The sequence below is a fragment of the Herpailurus yagouaroundi genome, unplaced genomic scaffold (assembly GCF_014898765.1).
Source record: "Herpailurus yagouaroundi ecotype Mexico unplaced genomic scaffold, PumYag 29, whole genome shotgun sequence".
NCBI classification, from domain to species: domain Eukaryota; kingdom Metazoa; phylum Chordata; class Mammalia; order Carnivora; family Felidae; genus Herpailurus; species Herpailurus yagouaroundi.
In genome coordinates, this window is record NW_024412377.1 from 51,339,803 (window position 1) to 51,367,043 (window position 27,241).

The window sequence follows — 27,241 nt, forward strand, 5'->3', positions numbered from 1 at the left end:
AAAAGAAAAGAAAAGAAAAGAAAAGAAAAGAAAAGAAAAGAGAAAAGATCCAGGCAAACACACCTAACATAAAAATACTCTCTAATCTCACCACCCAGGGGTATAACAGCTGGCCTGTTTCTTTGGGTCTGAAAGTGGTTTTAAAGCCAACCAAAGTTGCCCTGCCTGTAGTGTCACCACTCATGCTGACTAGGTGGTGGGTGCTCAGTGAAGGGCAGGCTGCTGTGACCCGAGGAGTGAAATGTCTCCACCACGGACAGCCTGAGTCTCTGAGGTGAGACAAGGAAGAGATATAATCTGGAAAAGTCTCCAGTGGCTCTCCCAGGGGGCAAGAGGACTAACGAATTAGGACTCTAAAGTTCTTCCTCTTCAGCATTAACAGAAGAATGCATATAACACAATCCTGACTGTAACAAGGGAGAAGGTACTGGTAAGACACAGTATTCACTACAGAGAGGGTTCAAGGTTAAAGTAAATAAAAAGAAAAGAAAGATAAATGCCTAGCTCTCAGCAGCCAGGCTGCAGATAAGCGTGAAGAGCAGACAGGGTGCTTGACGTCAATGTCTTGGTCATCTTCCCGCTAAGATGTGGGCCAGGCTATTCTCCTGAAAGTAAGGACATTTAGATTTTCTTAGAAGGGTCACTGGCTCATTCTTGGCATGTCTCCAGAGACCTGCTGGGTCTCTGGCTTGAAGGCTGCTTCTTTAGGAGATGCCTCCAGATCATAAGCAACATGAGGATGGGGATTAGATTTGTTTTGTGCTCCCAGCTACCTCCCAGGCTCAGTGCATAGGAGGTAAAGATGTGTAGAATGACTTATCTTCAGTGGCAGGGACTATAGATATTCCTTCTGTTTGCCACTGCCTCCATGGGTATATAGCTTCTGGTATACGGCAGAGGTCCAATAAATGTTTGTGTTTTTTTTGTTTTTTTTTTTTTAAATGACTTACCTGTGTGGGGTCATGGGCTCCTGAACATTGCATCTTCAATTAACCCATGCATCTTAAGACTTCCTTCTTACTCTCCCCAGCCACAGAAAAACCCTACTTGGATCCCAGAACCCCAGGCCCTGGAAAAACAGGCCTGAGCACTAAACTTGCTAAGGCAAACTGTACAATTTCTGAGTTTCCGGCCCAGCCAGTTTCCTGACCAACATGTCACACAAAATCCTTCCCCTGAAAATAGCTCTAAGCCTGCCAGTCTGCAGAGATGGGAACAGGAAATGGAAAATCACCATGTCCTCACTCACAGCACTGCAACATCAGGGCCCTAAGTCCGGATGTATTTGGTGTGGCCCTCAGGTGACAGACCACTTTTTCCAGTCCAGCCCATGCTGTGGGGCCACCACCAAGATGCTACTGATTAGAAGAGGCACCATTGATGTTGCACAGTCTTTGGAGGAAATAATAAACGACTGTCAATATTAAGTGCACACATCAAATGTAAGACCCGTCTTCATTTTCTGAAATGGGAAACCATGGCAGGAAGGGAATGTAGGATTCCTCCTAGCCACTCCCCCGTGAATTATCTCCTGCATGGGGGCAGCCATATTTCCTTGCAGATTTGGGTTTAATCCTGTAAGTGAATCTCCTGCTTTGCTTTGTCTAAAGTACACCGGTGAAAAAGGCCACCTGGAAAAACGGACCCCTTTGCATCCACTGCCCACGATTAGTACCCTAGGGGCATTTCGACTATTCCCAGCTTGGGGAGAGCTGGTGTGTTTAACTTCTCCCCCAGCAGGAAGGTACTGCCTTCCTTCATCCCCTTCACCAGGAGAGATTAAGACTGCTTTCAAGTCTGCAACAGGGAGACCCCATCTCACCGCCCCCCTGCCCTGCTCTCAAAGAAACTGCTTCTCAGAAGCAGCAGTTGCTAATCAAAGCAGGGGGAGGAAAGGGGAAGGATGCAGGGGTGACTGAGGGGGGAGTGAAGGTGCTTTACTGGGACGGAGATGGGCCACTCCTAGAATTTCCTGAGGCCCAGAGAGCACAAGCCCTTGGTAGGCAGTGGTTTTCACTGGTACCTTCGCTAAGAGATGAGACTATTCATTTCTGGCTTGAGGAGTCTTAAAAGCAATTGGTCTGGGGAACTCATTTCTCATCTGGGCATCCTGGACAGGGCAAGGCAGCAGGAGGGATGCAAAGGTACTCCCTGCTGGGAGCACAGAAGGAAAGCCCTAAGTAGACACAGGTGGGGGGCCGGCATGGGGGAGGGACACTGCTCCTCTACTGATGGTTTCTTGAGGTAGAGAAGTGTGGTTCCAAAGGCTCCCACAAATTAAGTTCAATTTGAGAAAAGGGATCTTGTCATTCATGAGGCAATTTAGTGCTTCCTATCAAAATCTTACATGCACACAACGCACACACCTTTGTCCCAAGCATTTCCATCTCTGGGCATTTTTCTCACACTTCCTTGTACAAAGATACAGGGAAAAGGACAGCTGTCGTCGTACTGTTGACAGTAGTGAAAAAACCAGATGGCAATCGAAATGGCCACCGACAGTGGAGTAATCAAACAGACGTCAGTGTTTATGATATAGAGAACTCTGCAGTCAAGGAAGAGTAAGGTAAACCCAGACAGACTGACAGGAAAGATGTTCTTGACGTGCTACGAAGAAAGCACTCTTGGTATTAACCCACTTGTGTAAATACACAATTGATTCTGGTTATGTGCAGAAGCTGTGTTCCATAAATTCACTGGGAAAGGCGGAACTAGTGAACCCAGAACCGGGCTCCTAGGGAAGTACAGGGTTAGGTTCCTGTGAGCCACTGGTCGTGTTTTCATCAATCGATCAACACAGAACCTGGTTCTGTGTATTTCTATTCAATATACTGTTGATTCATTATCACCGAACCCACAGCCCGCAGCACTGTAACTCGCGCCTGAACAAGCCTCATCTAGCACACAGGTTTTGTCTGAACGGCACATCATGGCCTTGCACTCAGGAATGCGAGACAGCACTTCAGCACTATGCTTCTGGGGGCCGTATTAAGCAGTAAAACCACCAACAAGCAGAAAAATGAGAAAATGTGGCACTAAACAGACTGAGAAAAGGACCCTTGTTTTTAAGCACGAGAGCTGAATCAACAAGGCAGTGTGTTGTCTTTGTTCCTCAGCTGGGAACGTGCACACTGGGTGCCTCTGAACATGTCCACGAATGACCGCCAAAGTTCTGTGAGTATGGATTTTGAGATTACAAATAAATTTTAGTGAGGAGCACCTGGGTGGCTCAGTCGGTTAAGCACCTGACTCTCAACTTCGGCTCAGGTCATGATCTCACGGTTTGTGAGTCTGAGCCCCACAACACTCTGTGCTGAGAGTGCTTGGGATTCTCTCTGTCTGTCTGTCTGTCTGTCTGTCTGTCTCTCTCTCTCCCTCTCCCTCTGCCCCTCCCCTGCTCTCTCTCTCTCAAAATAAATTAAAAAACCCACAAATTTTAGTCAATTCGCAAGTATGGAATCTTTGAATTATGAGGAATTACAGTAGATCAATTTTGGAAAAAGACATAAGAAACTACTCCCAGAAGGTATTTTTGGTGAGTGGGACAGGCAGCAGATTTTTTACTTTATTCTGTGAATCTCACTGTCCAAATGAGTATACTATTTCTAATTTTGGGGTCACCTGGGTGGCTCAGTTCGTTGAGCATCCAACTTCAGCTCAGGTCATGTTCTCACAGTTCATGAGTTTTGAGCCCTGAGTTAGGCTCTGTGCTGACAGCTTGGAGTCTGGAACCTGCTTTGGATTCTGTGTCTCCCTCTCTCTACCCCTCCCCTGCTCACACTGTGTGTGTGTGTGTGTGTGTGTGTGTGTGTGTGTGTGTGTCTCAAAAATAAAGAAACATTTAAAAAAATTAAAACAAAATTTGCAGTGGGAAGGTGAGCCTTTCTGTAGGTACATGCATCACAGCATGACAGATTCACTGTGAGCTAAAGGATACTCTGCCCCCGCATTTGATGCTTTCCTCTTCTGGGGAGGAGGAGGGCTGAAATGAAGGCTAGCAGAGGACTCAGCCTCACCTACAAAAGCCTGAAAGTCAGAACTTTACCCCAAGAAACAAACTTGTCACCCTTAGCTTTTCCCGCTTCACATACCAGAAGCAGTCAGTGAGGGGCAGGATGGGGCTCACAATCCAGAAGAGAAAGTACAATGGAATGGGGGAGAGGGAGGGAATCTTGCAATTCTGTTTACTGGGCAGTTTATATGGGTGTGATCTAGGATTCCTTTTACCACCTTGTCAACAAAAATAGATTTATTTTCCCAATTATGAAAACACATAAATATGTTTGGGTCTGGAAGTATACACACCAAACTGTGGCAAAAGGACTATGGGTTTGGGGAAAACAATTTTTTTTCTTTTTTCTTTTAGAGAGAGCGAGAGAGAGTGTGAGCACACACACACAAGTGGGACAGGGGCAGAGAGAGGGAGAGAGAGAATCCTAAGCAGGCTCCATGTTTGGCATGGAGCCCGACGCAGGGCTCAATCCCACACCTCTGGGATCATGACCTGAAATGAAATCAAGAGTTGGACACTCAACTGATTAAGCCACCCAGACATCCCGGAAATGAATTTTTATATAATTGGATTTTTTCATAATAAAAATGTATCTCATACCTTTTTGATTGTAATAACAACGTCTCACATTTAAGGCCATGCTGCCCTACCAAAAAAGCCACCCTGATCATGCCTCCTGCCTTTTTGGTTTTCTTCCCCACCCTCTCTCCTTCTCAGGTTGCTTCATGCCCTGGCCAAGCACTCAACACCCAGTCATCTCGGAGCAGCAATAGCTAGGCAAAAGCAAAACTCTGGGTTTCCTTAAAAAGTTCAACACTGAAGAGCCAATTCTAATCAGCAATTCCACTCTTAGGCTTCTGCCTAAAAGAACTGAAAACAGGTGTTCAAACAAAACTGGTACTGAATGTTCATAGCAGCACTAATAATAACAGCCAAAAGGTGGAAACAACCCAAATGTCCATCAACAGATAAATGGATAAACAAATTGTGGTATGCCCATACAACAGTGTTATTCAGCCATGACAAGGAATGAAGGACTGATGTGCACTACAATTTGGATGAACCCTGAAAACATTAAGTGAAAGAAAGCAGACAAAAGGTCATGTACTGTAGGATTCCTTTCACACGAAATGTCCAGAACAGGCAAATCCGTACAGATAGAACACAGATTAATGGCTGCCAGTGGCTGTGAGTGGGAAGGAATGGGAAGTGGCCACTTAATGGATACAAGTGTTCCTTTCGGGGGGATGAAAATGTTCTGGAACTAGAGAGAGGCAACAGTTGCACAGCAGTGTGAATGGATGTACTAAACGCCGTGAAACTGTATGGTTCACAATGGCTAAAATGGTAAATTTCATGTTGTGATATGAATTTTACCGCATTTAAAAAACAAACAAAACTCCTGAGCTGTGTGATCATAGGCAAGTTACTCAGCCTCTCTGAGCTTACGGAATGGGCAGATGACAGCACAACCACATAGGCTGGTTGGGAGGATTCCAAGAGACATGGGTGTTAAGTGCTTGACACACAGCCGGGTGTGGAGAAAGGGGCTAGTAAGTAATAAAGCTGCGGCCACCAGGATGACAGTTATGGCACGCTGACAAAGCCCATTCACCTGGAAGTTGTGGGGTCTCCATGCTGCCAAATTATCCTTTTAATTAAACAGCTATAACAACAACAAAAAGAGGGGCTGGGAAGCTGTAAAAGATGAAAGATTAAAGAAGACAGTGGCTCTACTATATTTACAGTATACTTACATCTAGATTATATTTATGGTAGGATTCTATCCCGTGTAGGTTACATGAACAGTTAACTCAATAATAGGAAGACCAAGTCCACCATGGAACAACCTATAAGCGCTTGCTTTTCCACCTCCTTCCATTGGTCTGACCCTTGACTTCCACTGGTCTGACCAAGATATGGACCCTTGACTGACCCTTGATTTATGGGGGCAGAGGGGCTGCAGGTAGGTGAGAAGGTTCCATCTGTGCAAAGGCTCTTATCTGGAAACAGCTCTAAAAACTGAAAAACTGACAGGTGGGTGCAAGAAATGTTACTCTTCTTATCTAGGAATTATCTGGTACAGAATTAGCAGAACTCAAAACTTCCTGAGGCAAGGTGACCACCCCCCCCCCTTGTAGCTAATAGTCAGCCTGGGGAGAGGGGAGGGAGCAATGAATAGGATTTCAGGCTGTCATGGAAACTTTTCTTTCCTTGGGCCTCTGAGCATATGGCAGGTGTCCTGAAAAATCCGTTCCTGCTGCCCCAGGCTGGCTGCTGCCCTCAGACATGTGGGTGGGGGTGTCTGCCTCTCTGTCTGAAAGGCCCTCTTCCCTCTGCCATGACGGCGGCAGCACAAAGGAGTCTCCAGTGTGCGCCTCACGTCCCAGCTCCCCAGACAGACGCTGGAGGACAGCCTCCATGGCCTCATGGAAATCTAAGTCCCCTGCCCCCATGGGGCCTCGATGCAGCCCATAGATCACAGACAGCAGCAGGCCAAAGGCCATGGCGCGGACTTCTCCTAGGCCGCCTGAAATGTGATGCCCGTTCTGCCCTCGGCCAACAGTGATATCTTGCAAGCCCTGCATCTCTTCCCAAGACGGAAGGGAGCTACATGTTGTTTTGGGACTTTGAGGTAGCAAGCAGACTGGATTCCCACCCAGCAAGACTGACTTCTCTGTAGAACACAGGAAATCAGCTGGCCCAAGGTAGAGCAAATCAAATTGGAAGACTGTACACCCAAAGCAGCCAAAGGGATTAGAATAACAGGTAGAAAGTGCCATGGTGGAAAACAATACAGAATGTTTAAACCTCTATAGCTGTGCTTCTGGAACTGGGTGATCGTGGCCACAGGGGTTCAGGGCAGCATGCCGAGGACAGAGCCATAGGAGAAAATGGGTACCATCCTCTTGTGGCATCGGTGGGACTCAAGGATTGGAGAGGGGCCGATATAATAAAACAGGATGATAACATATTGTAGAGGGGAATGTAAACTCTGACTGAATTGTCAGAAGAAAATACTAGATGTCAAGGAAATGTCATGATTGTAGCTGGCCACTTTGGGGCACGTCACTCCTTTCCGTTAAGGGCACCTTGGAGAGGTGTGAAAGCCCAGCTCGGAAGGAACCTCTAGCTTCATTCATTTCCTTTATTCCACAAATATTTTTTTCAGGTCTTATGATGTACTAGGTTCCTTTCCCTCCCCAAAACTTACTGTTTAGTAGTGGGGGTGGGTGTTAATTAAGAGTGCATGATGCCATGGAAATGTGTATTTGCTGAGTGTGCGGGGGAAGGCTTTCTCAAGGATGTGGGGCCTGAGTGACATTTAATTGGGCCCAGACAGGTGGGGTGGGGAAGCTTTCTAGGCAGAGGAGACAGCATGGGCAAAGTTCTGTGACAGGAGGGGGCCTAGCTGGGATTCAGTGCCTGAAGAGGGGAAATGTATGAGGTCAGACAGACAGGACCTTGATAGACGATCCGTATCCTCAGATTGTTGGTAAACCAGGGGGCGATTTTAAGTAGCAGGATGGCATGACAGAACTGTGTTTTAAGCACATGACCTGAGCAGCATAGTCAGGCGGTAGTCCCTACTGAGGCAGACAGACAGACAGCTATGCTGTGTTTTTTGTTGGGCCTCAATGGATGATTGAGGCCTGGTGTCCAGGCCTGGCGACAACACAATGGGTCTTGGTTGGCCCCAATCAAGCAGTCACATTTCTACATACCTCTAAGAGCAGTGGTTGTTAGGGTTTCCCCTGACATACATTCCCCTAATAGCACACTCAGAGGCCCTATGCCTCTGGTGACACTGCCTTAAGAGTACAGGTTCTGGCACCACGCAGTTCTGGGCCCAAACTGTGTCTGCTATATACTAGCTAGATGACCCAAAGCAAGCTTCTTAATCTCTCTATGTCTCGGTAAGATGGGGGTACTACAAGTACCCGTCTCTCTGTCTCTTGGGTCATAGTGTGGATGCATTAAAATCAAGATGCTAAAATCCTTATCACTTAGCCTGGAACATTACAGACGCTAAAGAAAGTGTTGATTATTATGACTATAGTTTGCATTCAGCAAAGGATGGACACAGAAGATGTGCAAAGACCTCAGAAATGTAAAATGACTCAGGAGCACCCAGGCTCTAAGGGGGGGGGGGAGTGGGTGGGAAGCAGCGGTTTCCACATACTTGCGAGCAGGAGGCAGGAGACCGCCACGGCATACAGCTGCTTGGAGGTGGTGATGTTGTAGCGGTCCAGGAAGTGGTCCAGCAGGTAGACAGCCAGGTGCCGGGCCGCGGGGCACAGCTGACAGTGGCTGCTCAGCAGGGTCAGGATGTCCACAAAGAACCGGCGGCTCTTCAACAGTGGGGAGTGGGCTCGGAAGGCGGGCAGCTTCAGCTCCTGGAGCACAGGAGGGACAGAAGGGGGGTCAGGGCTGCCTCCTGAGAGCCTCGGATGCCCCAGGAAAGCGAGACACGGGGGCCTGCCTGCTGGCTGGTGAGGGGCAGTGATTCCCTCCAGACCCTTCAAGTCCCAGGATGGCAGCCCCTCTATTCCAGAAACTCCTGGACCATCTCCCATCTGCCCTCAGTGAGCACAGGCTCGTGAAGTATCAAGGATATGATGACAGAGGCACATGAAGGAGATAATCGGCACCAAAGACACCAGTCATTCCCTGGGGAAAGGATTAGTATTTGAGATATACAAGCCATAAAAGAATATAGGCCTGGAGGTCAGAGACCCGCATCCCAATTCCAGTTGCACTACTCAACCCAGTCGTGCCAGCACGGTCCCCTGCCTTCACCTTTGCCTCTTCCTCAACAGCTGAGGGGAGGATTAAATAGAAAATGAATGTAAACACCCAGCACACAGTGACCTCTCAGGGACCCCAGCCTAATTGCCTCTCTGGGTGGGATTGTGAGAGATGAATTTTAAAAAATATTTAATATATGGGGCATCTGAGTGGCTCAGTTGGTTAAGCATCTGACTCTTGATCTCAGATCAGGTCATGATCTCATGGCTCATGAGTTCGAGCCCCACATCGGGCTCTGTGATGGTAGTACAGAGCCTGCTTGGGATTCTCTCCTTCTCTCTCTGCCCCTCCCCTGCACTCTCTCTCTCTCTTTCTTTAAAAAAAAACCAAAACATTTAAAAAATATTTAATACACAAAAAGCTGTTAAAATAATAGTACAAAGAACTCCTGAAATACCCTTCACCCAGGCTCCTCAGTTTTTATTTTATATTTTCTCTCTCTGCATGCACATACATTTTTTTTCTAAAAGTAAATTCCAAACATATTTCCCTCCACCCAACGAGGCAACTTTTACTTTGTAATTTGTACACTGCCATGTTATCCAAATTTATTTCTCCAACATAAGCCAACAAGAGAAATATCAAGCCAACCAAGATTTTTAATGACAGGAAAAATTTTCTTATGTATCTGCTATATTTGCAATTTAACCAAAGTAGGCCAGATATTATTTATTTAGGAAATGCCGTAGCTATATTTTGTCAAGTAGAGAAACTAAAGAGAAGCAAAATTGAGGGACAGTGGGAAAGGGGGAACTGGCAGAAAAGGAACTGTGAGAGCTTACTAAAGGCAGGTTCCCTGGGGGTGAGATTAAAACAGACTGGAGCCCTTTGTCTGTATCATGCCACTTTCTCAGCCACTTTCTCAGTGTGGCTCTACTGAGATAGCAACAGCTCTGGGACAAGAGATATCTGTTCATTCATTCATTTATTCATTCAAAATATATTAATTCATTCATTTAACTCGGTAAGTATTGAGTGCCTTCTATACATCAGACATTATTCTAGGCACTGGGAATATAACCTAGAATAAGATAGACATACATCTAAATGGAAGATTAAAACCATCAAACTCTTACAAAAGGAGCAAATCTTTATCACTTAGGCAATGGTTTCTTTGATGTGACTAGAAGCAACAGAACTAGAAGCAAGATCATCTAAGTTGGACTTCAAAATGTAAAACCTTCATGCTTCAAAAGACAACATCAAGAAAGTGAAAAGACAACCCACAGAATGGGAGAAAATGTTTGGAAATCATGTATCAATAAGAGGCTGTATCCAGAATAAAGAATTCCCACAACTCAACAATAAAAAGACAACGTAGTTCAAAATGGACAAAGGACTGACTAGATATTTCTGCAAAGAAGACATGGAAATGGCCAATAAGCACATGAAAAGATGCACAACACTCAATTATTAGGGAAATGCAAATCAAAACCACAGTGAGATACCACCTCACACCCATTACAACTGCTACTAGAAAAACAAAATCAGAAAATAAACACGTGTTGGTGAGGATGTGACAAACTGGAACTCTCATCCACTGGTGGTGGGAAGGTAAAATGGTGCAGTCACTGTGGAGAACACTCTGGTAGTTCCTCAAAACATGAAGCACAGAGGAAGCACGTGACCCAGCAATTCCAATCCTTGCTGTATGCCCAAGAGAAATGAAAACATGGACACACAAAAACTTGTATAGGAATGTTTCCAACAGCTTTATTCATAACAAGATAGGGAAACTGAATGGACCCCATGAAAGACTACTTTTTTGTTGCCTCTATTCTTGCTAGGACCTATACCTCCACTCTACACACACTTTATGGTACAGATAATGTATGTTCTCCTTATAAAGGGCATGGAGTTAATGATTTCTTTGGAGTCATTCAGCGCAGCAGATAACATCTAAGGAATGATGAGGTGGGTCCTCGTGAACCATTTTCCAAGACCACTGACTCACCAAGACCATTGGCTCCAGGGCATAAGTGACTAATGGAAGACACCTAAACACTTCTCTTTGTTGCTGGATGCCTGAGAAGACACGTGCATTGACCATATCCTCAATGAAAACCCCAGACCCCAAGCAAACATGAGACTCACACCTCTTTCCTTTCTGAGTCACCCACTCTGTCTGTATCTGCTTTAAGTCCTCAATAAATGCTGTTCTCACTTCCTCTCGGCTTGTGCTTAATTTCTATCCTGTGAGAAGCCAAAGACCCTCTTGGCTGGTCCTGCAGGATTTCCTCTGGGTCCTCGGATGCAGCCAACCTGCATCACTAACAGTCTCCAAATGGAAACAACCCAAATGTGCATCAACTGATGAATGGAAAAACAAAATGTATCCATACACCACACACTATTACTTGGCCATAAAAAGGAAAGAATATGAATGACTCTTGAAAACATTATGCTAAGTGAAAAAAAGCTAGTCATAAAAGGCCACATATTGTATGATCCCATTTATATGGTATGTCCAGTATAGGCAAGTCCATACAAACATAAAGTACGTTAGTAGTTGCTGGGAGCTAGGGATGGGTGGAAGTTAATGGGCGGGGGGGGGCGTGACTGCTAATGGTTTCTTTTTGGGATCATGAAAACATTCTGAAATTAGATAGTGTTGATGGTTGCACAATGCTTAATATGCTAAAGGCAACTGAATTGTATACTTTCAAAGGGTGAGTTTTATGATATATGAATTGTATTTCAATAAAGCCATCTTTTTACCATTCTCATGGAGTTTCTAGACCAGTAAGAGATGGGAACCAAATAATAAGGCAATTACACAATTCCAAATGGTGATCAACACTACAAAGGAGGGGTGCCTGGGTGGCTCAGTTGGTTAAGCATCTGATTCTTCTTTTTTTTTTAATGTTTATTTATTTTTGAGACAGAGAGAGACAGAGCATGAATGGGGAAGGGGCAGAGAGAGAGGGAGACACAGAATCAGAAGCAGGCTCCAGGCTCTGAGCCATCAGCCCAGAGCCCGACGCGGGGCTCGAACTCACAGACTGCGAGATCGTGACCTGAGCTGAAGTTGGACGCTTAACCAACTGAGCCACCCAGGCACCCCTTAAGCATCTGATTCTTGATGTCAGCTCAGGTCTTGATCTCAGGGTCATGAGTTCAAGCCCCGCGTTGGGCTCGGTACTGAGTATGGAGCCTCCTTAAAAAACAAAAACAAAGACAAAACACTACAAAGGAAAACCCTGAGCAGTGAACGCCCCCATCTTCTCAAAGGGAGAAAGGCCTTCCCTGTGAAAGTGAAGCCTGCGTTGAGATTTCACGCTGGGATCTCTCCTCTTCTGGCTTGTTCCCCCACAGAGCTCTGAGCCCAGGACATCTCTCGTGCTAACCCCAGGGCTCTGCTCATGGAAGGTGCTCCAAGGTGAACAAAGTACTCTCTCTCCCTCATGTTTACACATAAACTGGAGTTTGACAAAGTCCTGAAACCCCAGGCTTTACTTAACCTGCAAGGGATCTGAGACCACAAGACTGTCAATGTACCTTTTTCTCAACCTGTCTTTTTTTTTCTTTTTAAAGTAATCTCTACACCCAACATGGGGCTCGAATTCATGACCTCGAGATGAAGAGTCGCAAGCTCCACCAACTGAGCCAGGGGGGCACCCCGGTTTTTTTCATTTAAATCACAGAGACAATCTTTTATTGTCAGTTTAACTTTTTTAAAGAAAAGATTTGACTTGTGTATTATTCATCTTCATTGTCTGATGAATTTATGGGCCACTGTGGGATTTCAAACTCCTTGAGGGCAGGGTCTGGGTCTGCTCTGGCTCATCCCTGTTTTCTCAGCACCCTGGGGTGTCCAAACATCATCAGGTACCTAATACTAGCTGTGGAAGGAATAAAGGCAGGGAGGGGGAGAGCTGGGGAGGAAAGAGGAATGAACTGCAGTGGTGAGTGGAGAATGCCCTCAGCCCATCAGTAGGGAGCAGCAGTGGAGGCTTCAAGGAGGAGAGATCCATCCAGCCAGGATTTGGAAGGAAGTGACTGTTGAAGATACAGGAAGGGAGGAAGCTCAGCAGGAAAAACTGCATTGGCAAAGCTACACAGGTGTCCCACCCAGGGAATCGGGGCACTTGAACAGCCAAACAGGTAGGGTGTGCCCAGACAAGCAGGTGAGGACGGCGGGCAGCCCCATCTTGTGCACCCTGCTAAGACATCTAGCCTGCTCCGCGGGCAACAGAGAGCCCCTGAAGGGCTTAGAGCAGGGCATAAACACTGGTAGCGTGGCTACGCATGAAGATCTCTCAGCCAGGCTCCTCCAGGGCTATGTCCAGACACCTGGTAGCAGCAGCCAATGCGGGGCTGCAGCTGCAAAAGCAGCCTCCTCCTCCACCCTCCGGCAGCCCCCACAAGCCTGCAGGCTACTTGGGTATTTCCTCTAAACAGCTGGCTCTGAGGCTCTTGACAAGACGCAACCACAGTCACAGATCCTTGGTGTTCCGTAGGCAGCAGCTGCCGGAAATGAGACAAGTGACCTTTGGCCCAGACTGCACTGCCCCCATCAAGGCAGTTCAGAGTCCCAAAACACAACAGGTCAGATATGCAGAGTCCTGACTTCCCTGACTGCTCAATTCGGCCAAGCTTAACTCCTTCTGGACTTTCTCCTGTGTCAACTGGGAGAAGAGAGCTCCCTCTGTATACTTTCCTGAGAAAAGGGTCCGCTGGCGTGAGCAGATTCCCAAAGGAAGTCATCCATGCATAAAACAGAAAGTTATGAAGGGGGCACCTGGGTGGCTCATTGGATGGGTTGAGCTTCCGACTTTGGCTCAGGTCATGATCTCGCGGCTCGTGAGTTCGAGCCCTGCATTGGGCTCTGTGCTGACAGCTCAGAGCCTGGAGCCTGCTCAGATTCTGTGTCTCCTTCTCTCTCTCTGTCCCTCCCCCACTCACGCTCTGTCACTGTCTCTCAAAAATGAATAAATGTTAAAAAAAAAAGATTAAAAAAAAAAAAGAAAAAGTTATGTTCCTTTGGAACAGGCAACAGTATGGGTCAAGAAGGATTTGGCAAATAGGGCTTCCCAGAAGAGGCTGAGTGTCAAAAGTGGGCAGGATTCTGAAAGTAGAACAGCCATCTGCGATGCTCTTCACCCCCATTTCTGCTCATTCCTCAGATATTGGTTTAAATGTCCCTTCCTAAGTTTTCTCTGACTCCTTATCATTCCAAATCAAGCCCCCTTGTTCTCTTAGCATGCTATTCTTCACGGCCAGGTATGTACTTATTTACATGTGTCTTCCTGCTAAACTCTAGCTCCGGAGGGTGGAGGTCAAGTCCACTTCGCCTATACCATTTGCCCAGTGCCCAGAGGGAGGTGCTCAAAAACTATCTGCAGGAGTAAAAAGGAATGGATAGTCATGAAAAGGCAAGGAGGAGGGGTGCCTGGGTGGCTCAACTGGTTAAGTGTCTGACTCCAGCTCAGGTCATGATCTCATCGGTTCCTGAGTTTGAGCCCCACATTGGACTCTGTGGAGCCTGCCTGGGAATCTCGCTCTCTCCTTCTCTCTGCCCTCCCCTATTAATGCTCTCTCTCTCTCAAAATAAACGAAAGTTAAAAAAAATTTTTTTAAAAGGCAAGAAAGAAACTTAAATGCACATTACTCAGAGAAAGAATCCAATCTGAAAAGGCTAAATACTATATGATTCCAACTGTATGACATTCTGGAAAAGGCAAAACTATGGAGAGGGTTAAAAGATCAGTGGTTGCCAGGGGATGGGTGGAGGAGGGAGAGAACAGGCCAAACAGAGGATTTTCTAGGGCAATGAAACTACTCCGTATATTATAATGATGGATACACATCATTATACATTTGTCCAAACCCACAGAATGTACAACACCAAGGCTGAACTCTAATGTAAACCAAAGACTTTAAGTGACAGGGGCACCTGGGTGGCTCAGTCAGTTATGTGCCTCTTGATTTCAGCTCAGGTCATGATCTCATAGTTTGTGGGTTCAAGCCTGGCATCAGGCTCTTCACTGGCAGTGCGGAGCCTGCTTGAGATTCTCTCTGCCCCTCCCTCTCTCTCTTAAAAAGAAACATTAAAAACAAAAGACTTTAAGTGACACTTATGTGTCATGAGGTTCATCAACTGTAACAAATGTACTCCTCTGGTGGGGCCTGTGGATATGGGGGAGGTTGTGCATGCATGCGGGGGCAGCTGGTACATGGAACATCTCCGTACCTTCTGTTCAATATTGCTGTGAACCTCACACTGTTTTAAAAACATAGCCTTTAAAAAACAAAAAGAATGAATACTGTAACGTACCACGGTGCATCAAATACACTCTTCTCCCCACATATTGGGGAGCAGTCTGGCACAGATAGTTAAGTCAGGCAGTTCTGGGGTGGAATCTCAGGTCCACCCCAGTTATTAACCTTGGGCATGTGAATTTGGAACCCCAGTGCCCTCATTTGGGTCCTCATCAGCCTAGCTGATTCCTTCTGTAACCCAATTAAGGGGGAAAAGGCCTTCATTACAAGGGCTTTGCTCTAAGGATCCACATTCCTCCCCAGGCACTTTTGAAAAATGGGGCACATTTGAAAAATGGGGGGTCACACTGCCCTAACTGTAAAATATTTGGCACTTGACAGCAATCAGTAAGCATTAGTGGCCTTTCCCTCAAGCTGGGCAATCAAACTTCAGATAAACTGAGCTTATCTGCCTCTGTCAAAGGCTCTCTGGACTCTCAGAGGAACTGTTGGATGGAATGCTTTGGTGGGTGGAGGGAAGCTTTCTACCTGATGGTTTATAGCTGGGCCTGGGGGCCTCTGCAGAGAAGGAAGCCTACCCATCCCCTTGTCCTCCACAGAACCCTGAAGTCAAATGGAATGAGGAGTCAGCCTCAGCTTCTGGCGCTGAGAAGGGTGATTCCTTGGCAAATGAACAACAATGTGGGACGCCAGCATGCCTACCCTGTTTAGTTTGAGAGCCCAGCTGATTCCTTCTGTAACCCAATTAAGGGGGAAAAGGCCTTCATTACAAGGATTTTGCTCTAAGGATCCGCATTCCTCCCCAGGCACTTTTGACCTAAGTCAGCTTAAAGGCCACAGCAGCCCGGGTGCATGAAGCCACCCCTCCTGGTGAGGGGCCTGGATTCCAGAAACAAAAGAGCAGCCTGCGAGGGGCGGCCTGTAAAGCCCTCCCGGATTAGGCAGGCACTTGGCAGGCACTCAGCAGCCAGTGTGGGCGGAAAGGGGCAGGAAGGGCAGGAACGGGGCCAGGCAGAGTGACCTTCCTCTCGGCAGGGCAGGGGCAACATCTCTGTGGCCAGCAGAAAGGCTGGGAGGAGGGCACAGAAAAGGAGGGGTAGCAGGACAGGCAGAGGCTTCCAGAAACTCTCCCTCACAAGCTGTTGGCCCTTTATCACCTGAGCCAGACAAGAGAGCACGAGTTCCTCAGCCATAACCAGAGATGAGCAGGCTGGGGCACAGAGACAAGCGGCCGTGACGGAGTTCAGGCGCAGGGAGTGCAATCCACCTTACCAAAAAACACTTCTGTTATCAAAGTTTATTTTGGTTTTTATTATTTATTATTATTATTATTTTTAATGTTTGTTTATTTTTGAGAGAGAGACAGAGCACGAGCAGGGGAGGGGCAAGAGTGAGAGACTAAGACACAGAACCCGAAGAAGGCTCCAAGCTCCAGGCTCCAGGCTTCAGGCTCCGAGCTGTCAGCACAGAGCCTGATGCAGGGCTGGAACCCACTGACCGTGAGATCTTGACCTGAGCCGCAAGATCTTGACCTGTGCCGAAGTCAGACGCCCAACTTCCTGAGCCACCCAGGCGCCCCTATTTTGGTTTTTAAAAGTAATAACAATGGAAGGGCGCGTGGGTGGCTCAGTTGGTTAAGTGTCAGACTCTTGGTTTTGGCTCAGGTCATGATCTCACAGTTCAAGAGTTCAAGCCCCACGTCGGGCTCTGTGCTGACAGTGCAGAGCCTGCTCTTGGGATTCTCTCTCTTCCTCCTTCTCTGACCCTCCCCCATTCACACTCTTGTGCTCTCTCAAAATAAATAAGCTTTAAAAAAACAGTAACAATGGACAAGAAGAAACTATTAGATATACAACAAAATGTTAACAGCAGTATCTTGGAGGGCTGAGATCTTGTGTGATTTTTATTTTCATGCTTTCAACACTGTGGATTTTTTAAAAAAGAAACATTCAAAGTTAAAAAAAAAAAACTCACAGAGAACAGATTGGTGGTTGCCAGTGGCAAGGAGGTGGGAGGTGGGCGAAATGGGTGAATGGAGTGAAAAGGTACAAACTTATAACTGTAAAGTAAATAAGTCCTGGGGATATAATGTACAGCATGGTGAAGACAGTAATATCGTATTCTGCATTTGAAAGTTGCTAAGAGATAAATCCTAAAAGTTCTCATCATGAGAAAAAAATGTAACTAGGTGAAGTGACAAATGCTAACTATACTTATTGTGGCAATCATTTCCCAAAATGTACAAATATTGAATCCTTATGTTGTACACCTGAAACTAATATAATGTTATGCCCATAAAAAAAAGAGTGCTTCAGGGATGAAAAGTCCAGCATGGGAATACAGTCAATATACTGTAATAGCATTGTATGGTGACAGATGATAATAATACTTATCATGGTGAGCACAGCTTAATGTATAAAATTGTCAAATTACCATGCTGTACATCTGAAACTAATAACATCGTATGTCAACTACACTTTAATAAAAATAAATTGAAAAGTAATATTCAAAAAAAGACTGAAATTTTAAAAACATTCAATGTATAGACATTTTATTACTTCAATACTGTGTTTCCAGTCTGAAAAGAAACAGAGGGAGGGACTAGATACCCACTGTATTAAGGCCCAGCTCAAAATGTATCCCCAAGGATTCCCTGGTAACTTCACATCACGTCTTTGAGAAAGTCAGCCCTTTAATAATAACGTGCCCCATGTCAGCACTGTGCTAAATATCCCACTTCGTCCTCACAAGATGCAAGGCCCCACCCAGGTCCAACCCAGAAGTAGTGACCTTTTTTTCTTTTTCCGTTTTACTAATTATAAATGATATATTCACTGACAACTTTTCTAAAGTAGAAAAAAATAACAAATATCACTTACGATCTCTCATGAAAAGTCCTAGTAAGTTTTACATGGATTCCTTTTTTTAATGTTTATTTATTTATTTTTGAGAGAGAGTGCGCACACACACAAGCGGGGGAGGGGATAAAGAGAGAGGAAGACAAAGAATCCCAAGCAGGCTCTGCCCTATTAGCTCAAAGCCTGATACGGGGCTTGAACTCACAAACTGTGAGATCATGACCTGAGCTGAAATCAAGAGTCAGACACTTAACTGACTGAGCCACGTCTTTACACGGATTCTTCAGATATTTTCCTCTGTGCAAACTTCTACAAAACAGAGTCATAATCTACAAGTATGCCCAACTCCCCCTTCAAGACAGCATCAGAAACCATATTTTCAATGGCTGCCTAGCATTTTGTCATCATAAGGTTGTGTCGTGATTCCACCAGATCCCCATTCTGGCATTTGGGCCATTTCTCATCCTTGTGGTCTCTGTTCTGGTCACTCACCAGACAGGCCTTCCCCAACTGCCCTTCCATAGCAGCCTGTGTGTTCTTACACTGAGCAGTGACTGTCCAATAAAGGGTTTATTCCTTGCACCCCGCAGAATGTGATCTCTGTGAGGGAGGGAGTCATTTTTCTCTCCAGGTCTGGGCTGTACCCCTGGTACCTGGCACACAGTTAAGGGCTAAAAAATATCTGCTGAATGAATGAACGAATGAATGTTTGAATAAATGAATGGAGTGTTCATGATGCACCTCAGCCAACACCAGCTGCGGGAAAGCTTCTCCCTGCCTGTGGCCATCCCTGTCCTGCCCCAGTCTCCCTTAGCCAGCCCTGCATCCTTCCCTGGGGTAACCAATGCGGGGGACACTGCCCCCTGAATGGGAAATTCCACCATGATGCGGGACAGTTCTGTGACCAGAGGCACCATTCTAGAGGAAAGGAAGGTGGTACATGTCCAGAAAGGCTTGCGTCCTTTAGGAACCACTCTCCTTGCTGACCAAGAGCTCTGTCTGGGGATTCCAAGGCAGAAAGAGGATTATTGACAGGGACAGCTTTCCGAAAAAGGCTGAAGACAAGTGACTCACAACACCTACAAAGCCCAAACTGGAATACACAGAGTGGCGGCAGGGCTGTGTGGATAGGCTTCTGAAGATTCCATGCATGTGTCTGCTCCTCCAGTGCTCTCCCCTTTCTCACAGAGGCACTGACCTTGGCAGAGGTAGCAAACACTCTACACCTGGGCTGGTCTCAGATGTGCCTGGGAGAACAGGTGAGGCCAGGCTGAAGTGCAGTTCAACAGGCCCCAAGCCCACAGCCAGGACTGCTGGGCAGGGACCCTGGCTTGTCACTGCTGAAGGACAGATGGGGGAGAAGATTCAGCTTGTGCTCTTCACACACAGGCTACGCCGGCATTTTGAGGCTAACCTCAGAGGAGTTTGAAGGTCATGTGCACTGTAAAAGTTCAGCTGGTCACCCTTGTTTTCTCATATGAAGGGAGGAAGGGAGGTCTACATTTTGTAGACTTGGTGTCTTGTACTGTGTTGTTTTCTAACTGCCTTATGGTTTTACTTCTCATCATTCACCTATTCTTCCTTCAGATCTCAGCTTAAAAGTCACTTCTGAAAACAGTGCTTCCTGGTCATATGCCTTTCAGATATTGCCCAAGCACCTAGAACTTTTCCCCACCTATCTATCCATCCATCCATCCATCCATCCATTCACTTTGAGTGTCTTTCTTCACTCCTCAACGATAAACATCATGAGAAAAGGGATGGGTTTGTCTTGTTCAGCTCTGTGACTCCAATACTTGACACAGAAGAAATACTCAATAATTAACAAAACGTCCGAATTTGGAGAATGGCACATACTTGAAATGAAAAGGGAAGTAAAAATGGTTTGCTTGGGATCTTAGAGGTTGAATAAAACTATCATAATGTGCAAATCAAAATACTCCCCAAGACCAGGAGGTGTAAGAACCTGGGGATGCTGAATTCTAGGGGAAAGAGAAAACTCTGTCCTTGCCTTGGGGTGCCTCAGTCTACCCAACAGCAGCAGGGGTTGAACACAGAGGAAAAAGGTGGTGTTTTATAAGGGACTGGGAACTTCAAGAATTCTAAATTACATACTCTACTCTCAGTCATTTCAAAGGCAATGTTTCCCCGTGTGTGTTCCATGACACCCCAGGCCCAATTTTATACTCCCTGAAGAACAGGGATCTGTGGGCCATACTATATACTGCATACTACTTTGTTCCTTCCTAAAAAGGAATCAGATATTAGCTCACTGGAATCCCTGAAACATTTGTTCAGGAAAAAAAACGCACATAGTTTTAGGAAACTCTAGGTTAAATCTGTTTATCCACAGATGACCATCACCACCATCCCTTTTTAGGGGGGATGGGGGCAGAGGAACAACATCCCAGAGAGCTTGTTCCGGGAGATGGTGATTTAGGGTGCTGGCAGCTGGGCACTGGTGTGCTGGGGACATTAAATTCCAATGCATCTGCAAGGTGAGACTCCAGAGAAAATCCCTGGCTCAACTCCCAACAAGTTGATGATGCTAAGCCGAAAGGTTTACTGAAAAGCTCTCTGAGATGAAAAGCCACAGTTTTCACCTGTTGAATTGCCCTGGTAAGAATTTCCACACAGCCATGGTGTTCAGAGCCTAGGAGAGGCACAAGACGACAGAGATGCCAGCTCACCCTGGCAGCCAAGAGCCGGGTGCTCTGCCTTGTGGGGTCTACGGACGGGCTCCAAATTAAATCCCCTCAACTTCCCTGTCTCATATATATATATATTACATATGTGTATATATGTGTATAATACACATACATTTATATATATATGTATGTATGTATGTATGTATATATATATATATATACACACACATATGTATATATATACACACACACATTTTAATATATTACATATGTATTTACAATTTTGGCAATTCCCAGTCCTCTGTAAACACAGACTTGGTTCCTCCCTGGAAACCACCTACTGCTATGTAGACTGAGGCACCTGTCTACTGTCACTGCCACACCAAGGCAAAGACAGAATTCAGCATCCCCAGGTTCTTATACCTCCTCTCTGGTCTGGTCTTCATGAGTATCTGGAATCACTCATTATGATGAACAGCTTTATACAACCTTCCATTTTATATACATGCCTCTCTCTCTCTCTCTCTCTCTCTCTCTCTCTCTATATATATATATATATATATATGTATATGTATATGGTTTTAAAACTCTGTGTATTTCCTTTGCCAGATACCATGTTCCATGCATTCTGTCCTCTCACCTCCAACAAGCCCACATGGTGGGGATTATCGGCATCCCAGTATTCAGGACAAGGACAGCTCAGAGAAGCTACATAACTTGCTGAAGGTCCCCCAGTTTGTAAGTGATGGATCTGAATCTGGGCTTTCTGATTCCATGCTCATAACACTGCTTTGCAGACTCTATGGGATAGTTTAGGTTTGTGTTTTCCTTCCAAAATAATGTTATATTTAACAGGTTATAAAATATTTTATTACTGTAGGAATTTTAGAAAACACATATATGAATACAAAGAAAATTAAATTCACCAGCAATGCCACCACCAAGAGACAAGTGTGAGCATGTGCACGTGTTGGTAGACGCGCCTCCAGTCTAGCTGCTCTGCACACACATGCCCCCACTTCTCCCTCACACTGTACTATGGCCCTACTGACAGCTGTAACTCAACCTGGGCTCTCCATCGCAGCACTCAGCCTGTTGAGCTGGGCACAGTCAGTGGCACCACCAGGACTGGCTGATGCCCAGAAAAATGAGGCACAGAAGTGCAATGGCCAAAGCCGCCCTGTGGGTTAGTGGCAAATCCTGGACCTGGACATCAGAGGGACTGGCTGGGCCTGGGGTGTGGTGCTGCTTTGAGTGTGACAACCACTTTGTAAGTGGCCCAAGGTGTAGAGCAGGGGCAAGTTGCTCTCCCACACCAGCCGCTGAAGGAAAACCACACTGGTCTCCTTTGTGCTTCCCGCCATGCTCATCCTCAGTGCTGCCAACTGCTGCCTCCCTAGGGAGGCTGGGCCTCCAGGCACTGGGCCAGCTGGTTGGGAAACAGCTCGAGGGATGGTGTCTGCCTGAGAACAAAGAGTAGCAAGACATGAAGAAACATCATGTGTAACCAAGGTGACCAACAGGAAGCGGAGACTTGCAAATTGAAAGGGAAAAAGAAAGGGGAGGTGGGTAAGTTGGCTCTTCAGAGGCCTCAGAAGTACACACCTCTGACCCCAGAGGCCCTGCACAGTTCAAGGATCACCCTCCTTCCCCTCTCTGCCCCAATTGCTTCATAAAGCCCAAGAAGGTATTTTCGGTAAAGAACCAACATCGCTGCAAGAACACTATTTCGACACCCTCAAGAGGGTGATTTGCAGCACATAAAGCCAACAATGCCAGTGACATCCCCTCCTGCTGACCTCCGGCCTGTCTTCCAGCAGAGAGAAAGGTCATCTCCAGCCACCACATCTCTCACTGGCCCCCTGAACTCAGAAAAGGGCCAGCTCCAGACACGCCTCTTTGTTCCCAGGAGCCACAGCCAATGGCGTCCAGAGCATACTCTGTGACAGGTCTGGCTGTAGCTGCTGGCATCCAACTGCGGCCAAAGGCATGTGTGTCTGCCTCTCTATGGTCCTGCCCCAGAAACCTCCCAACAACCCCAAAGACAACACTCATGGTCTTTTTATAAACTGTCCCCCATATTCTTCATTTCGGCAACTTCCTGATTTGACCACATCCCTCACACCTTATCTTCTCAATGGGGGGTGCCCCTCATTCTCCCACATGCTCTGTTATGAAGGGACAGGGGTCATGATGCACCCCCTTCCATGGTGGTTCTCTGTAACAGGTCCAACCCCTGGATCTCTCCCCCTTCCCTCCTGGGTCACCATTCCTAAGCTGTGGCTCCAGCAGCTCTTCACTCGACTCTTCCCGTTCCCAATTTCCAGATTCCTTCTGAGGGATTTTCCTGGGAACCTTGACCCTACCATGCAGCCTGAAACAGGTCAGTAAGGTAACCACTACCACAACCACTACCTCCATTCCCCTGCTGATATATAGTCCAGGGTTTCTACAACTATGGTCATTTGATCCCAGACATTGGAATCTTCTGAGAATTCCCTGAAAAATGGAGGCTTCCCCCTGTCCTGAGTTGAATAATGTCTCCCCCAAACCCCTACCTACCCAGAACCTCAGAATGTGATTTTGGAAACAGGGCCTTCACAGATGAGACCAACTTACAATAAAGTTGTAATGGATTAGGGTGGGCCCTAAACCAATGACTGGTATCCTTATAAGAACAGAAAAGAGAGACATCTAGACACACAGGGGAAAGACTAGGCAAAAGCAGATACAGGAGGAAGACGAGGTCAAGATGGAGACAGAGAATGCATGAATGCAGCAATAAGCCAAGGAGCACTCCAAAAGTATGAGAGAGTAAAGTTCTACTGTTTTAAGCCACCCAGTCTGAGGCAGCCCTAGCTGTCTACTGCATTCCCCATTTCCTGACTTACTGTATCTGACTTCCTGGAGACACAGCTGGGCATCCATCTGTGCTTTACGTGCACGTCATCCGAGCCTGATGCTTCATTATATGCTCCATAAAGGTAGAGAATTTTGTTTTGTTCACCACTTATATTCCCAGCAGCTGGCAGTGCTTAGCATGTGGTCAGCTGCTAAAAATAGGTGTTGAATGCAAGAATGAACATGCACTGATGTTCAGGAACTACTAGTGCCGTGGTCAGTGGTCAGGACAATTAACTCGTCTTTTTTTTTTTTTTTTTTTTTTTTTTTTGAGAGAGAGAGAGAGAGAGCAAAGCAGGGGACAGGGACAGAGGGAGAGAGAAACAGAATCTTAAGCAGGCCCCATGCTCAGCACCGAACCCAACGTGGAACTCAAACTTAAACCGTGAGATCATGACCTGAGCCAAAATCAAGAGCCACCCAGGGGTCCCTCCTTGTCTTTTCTTTCTTAAGCAACATTAATAATCAATTAGATAATATGAATCAAGGATTTAACACTATCTGGCTTATTGTAGGCACCCAATAAACATCAACTTGGTGGGCAGTGGGAGTCTTTAAAGAGGACACAGAAACTAGCATATGCTAGGAGTTTTCTAAGAATGATGTTCACTGTGACAAAGGACCATCATGCTCAGCAATGGAAAAACGTAAGAAACTTGAAACCCTTCTCCCCTTTGTTAACTGGTCCTTTGATTCTATTTCCTCAAAGTCTCAAATCTCTCCACTTCCTGCCCTGGTTCAGATGCGATTTCTCTGGACCACCACCAACACTGGAGACACAGGTCTCCAAGGCCAAGGCCATTTCCCAGTGATCCAGCACTCCCTCCTCATACCACTGTGCGTGCTCGCAGGATACGTGTACACATCTGGGAGACCCACATCCCCAGAGCCAATGCTCCCGGCCCCTCTCCTGCCCCTCCCCCACTCACTAGACCGCCCTTTGCAAGTCACTGTGTGACCATCACTCACTGCCCTGTGCCCTGAGAGATGAACTTCCTCCACGCCTCTCTCTGCCTAGCAAGCTTCTGCTTATCCTTTGAACACAGCCCAAACAGCACCTCCTCTTTGAAGCTTTTCACGTGTCTCTAGGCAACGGGATGTCACCATCTGTACAGTGGTTCACAGTGTGAGCTTTGGAGCCAGGTTGCCTGCCTTCAAATCATGGCTCTGCCATCTTCGTAGCTGCATGGCTTTAGGTAAGTCATTTAACTCTCTAAATTCTCCCGAGTCTCACCTGTAAAATGAGGATAATTACAGTACCTTCTGGGGGGGCTGCCTGAGGACTTTGATAATGGAAGGAAATGTGTATCAAGCAAGCATCCATTAATGTACATTAACGTGGACTATCATTACTGATGTTGAGGCCCCCAGGGTGTGGTTGAGTCCACAGCCTCTCCTGGCAGAGCCTCCCATAGGTCTACAGGTCATACGTGGGGCTCAGTAAATGCTGACTGAAGGGGCTGTCTGCCAGTAAGGCCATGGAGATGGTCCAAGGAAATAAGCCAGTATTCTGCCATCCCCACTCATGGTCTAGAAAGGTTGCCTGTGGCCCTGGGCTTCCTCCTTTCTCACCAGAATGCTGAAATCCCTTCCTCCCAAAGCAAGCTTCCAGGGAGGTTCCTGACAACTGGGAAGATATCCCTAGTGGTCTGACAACACTTCTCCCACAAACCACTTCATGGCCAATCTCAAAAGTAACCATACAAAATAAGCCCTGAAGTATTAAGGGATAACGCCTGCAACTTGCTTCCAGAAAAAAAAAAAAAAAAAAGTATCAAGATGGAAGAAGAGAATGATAAGGCAAATGTGTGAAATGTTCACAATTGTGAACCATGTTGGCAACTCTCCTGTACGTTTGATATTATTTCAAAACAGAAAATGAACACAAAAGGAGAGACTAACGAGATCTATCAACTCAGAACCAACAGCCTTGTCCCACTAACCCCCGCTTTCTCACGTCCCTCGAGGGGAAGTTCGTGTTACCCCATCACTGACTTCAAGGCTGGCTGCAATTCTTTTGCCCGTCCTAAGTCACACTATGCACAGCAGATCGCACGGTCTCAAAGCCCCAGCTCTCCCACTTAATAGGGAAGTCCTGGCTGAGCATTTAAGCTCTCAGAGGCCATTTCTCTACCAGCAGGGTGGAGTTACTGGGAGCCATGCTACCTGCCCCAAAAGCCTGTTTCAACAGCGAAATCCAGGAAGGCAGTGTGTGGGCTGTAGGACACAGGCTCCAGATAAGGTGTCTCTGATGTGCAGCAGTCACTCTGCTCAGAGCTGAAGAGACACGGCCCTGGCCCGCCCTCGCGGGCCTGCTGTCTAGGGGGGAGGCTGGTTCTAAATCAGATAATCCCATTAATAAGTATAGAATTACAAATCATGCTGAGTGCTGAAGCAATAATGCACGGTGGTCTGAGAATGTAACAAGGGTCCCAGGCCCGACCTTGTCTGGAGGGGAGTAAAGAAAGGCTTCTCTGAGGAAGCGATGTTTGAGCTGACAGCTAGCTAGACAAAAAGTAGGTTACAGCACACTAAAATCCCACAAGAGTAGGGAAGTATATAAACCAAATTGTTAACAGAGAACTCAAGTTAAATGATACCATTAGGAAGGAACAGGCCAAATCAAGGTAGGGGACATTTATCAGAACAAATGACCTGGTTTCTCCAAAAATCAAGGTCATGGGGAAAAAATGCTTTTAAGGGAGAGGGGTGCAGGGAAGGGAGTCTATCAGAGAATTAAAACCTTAAAGAGTAATTAAAAAAAAATTTTTAAGTTTATTTATTTATTTTGAGAGACAGAGAGAGCAAGCAAGGGAGGGGCAGAGAGAGAGAGAGAGAGAGAGAGAGAGAGAGAAAATCCCAAGAAGACTCTGCACTGTCAGTACAGACCCTGATATAGGACTCAAACCCATGAACCACGAGATCATGACCTGAACCAAAACCAGGAGCTGGATGCTCAACCAACTGAGCCACCCAGGCACCCCTTAAAGAGTAATTTTTAAGAAATGTAATACATGGACCTTATCAGGATGATGATTTGAATAAACCAACTATAAAAGCCATTTTTGAGACAAGTGGGGAAGCTTAATATAGACTGGGCAATAGTAGATATTAATGAATCGTTAATTTTGTTAGGTGTGATGGTGGCATAGTTGTTACATTTAATTTTCAATATTTATTTTTGAGAGAGAGAGAGAGAGAGAGAGAGAGAGAGAGCGCGCTCGAGTCAGGGAGGGGCAAAGAGAGAAGGAGACACAGAATCCAAAGCAGGTTCCAGGCTCTGAGCTGTCAGCACTGAGACTGATGCGGGGCTTGAACCCACAACCCGTGAGATCATGACCTCAGCCAAAGTTGGACACTTAACCGACTGAGCCACCAAGGCATCCCCAAAGTTGTTACTTTAAAAAAAAAAAGCCTGTTAGCAGATATTTATATGTGAAATCACATGTTGTCTGGGGAACAGATGAAACAGGTACTAAGCTAAGTGGAAAGTACATGGGGATTCATTTTACTATTCTCCCTACTTTTGTGTATCTTTAAAAATTTCTATCATAAAAGTTAAGAAAAAAACAGAGGTACACTCCAAAGAATTAGACATGCTCTGAGCTGTCTGGGATTTTTGCAATGGTGAGAAAAATCAACTGTCATCAAGCACAAAGCTGTCTTCCACAATGTCACATCTAATGACTCCACAAATTTTAGTGTGTTAGACCAACCACAGTGAAACCAATTCCCTTCTGATGGGCATTTAGGTTCTTTCCAACTTTTCCGTACAGCAATTGAATCTAGTT

At 46.2% G+C, this 27,241-nt stretch overlaps 1 protein-coding gene across 2 annotated transcripts in view; it reads right to left on the reverse strand.

Annotated features, from left to right (window-relative positions):
* CCNJL (cyclin J like) overlaps positions 1-27,241 on the reverse strand; it is an 83,982-nt gene that overhangs the window by 19,013 nt on the left and 37,728 nt on the right. For both annotated transcript variants that reach the window (XM_040443766.1, XM_040443759.1), the window contains one exon: positions 8,196-8,409. In XM_040443766.1, the coding sequence (XP_040299700.1) occupies positions 8,196-8,409 (214 nt within the window). The remainder of the gene's footprint in view (positions 1-8,195; positions 8,410-27,241) is intronic.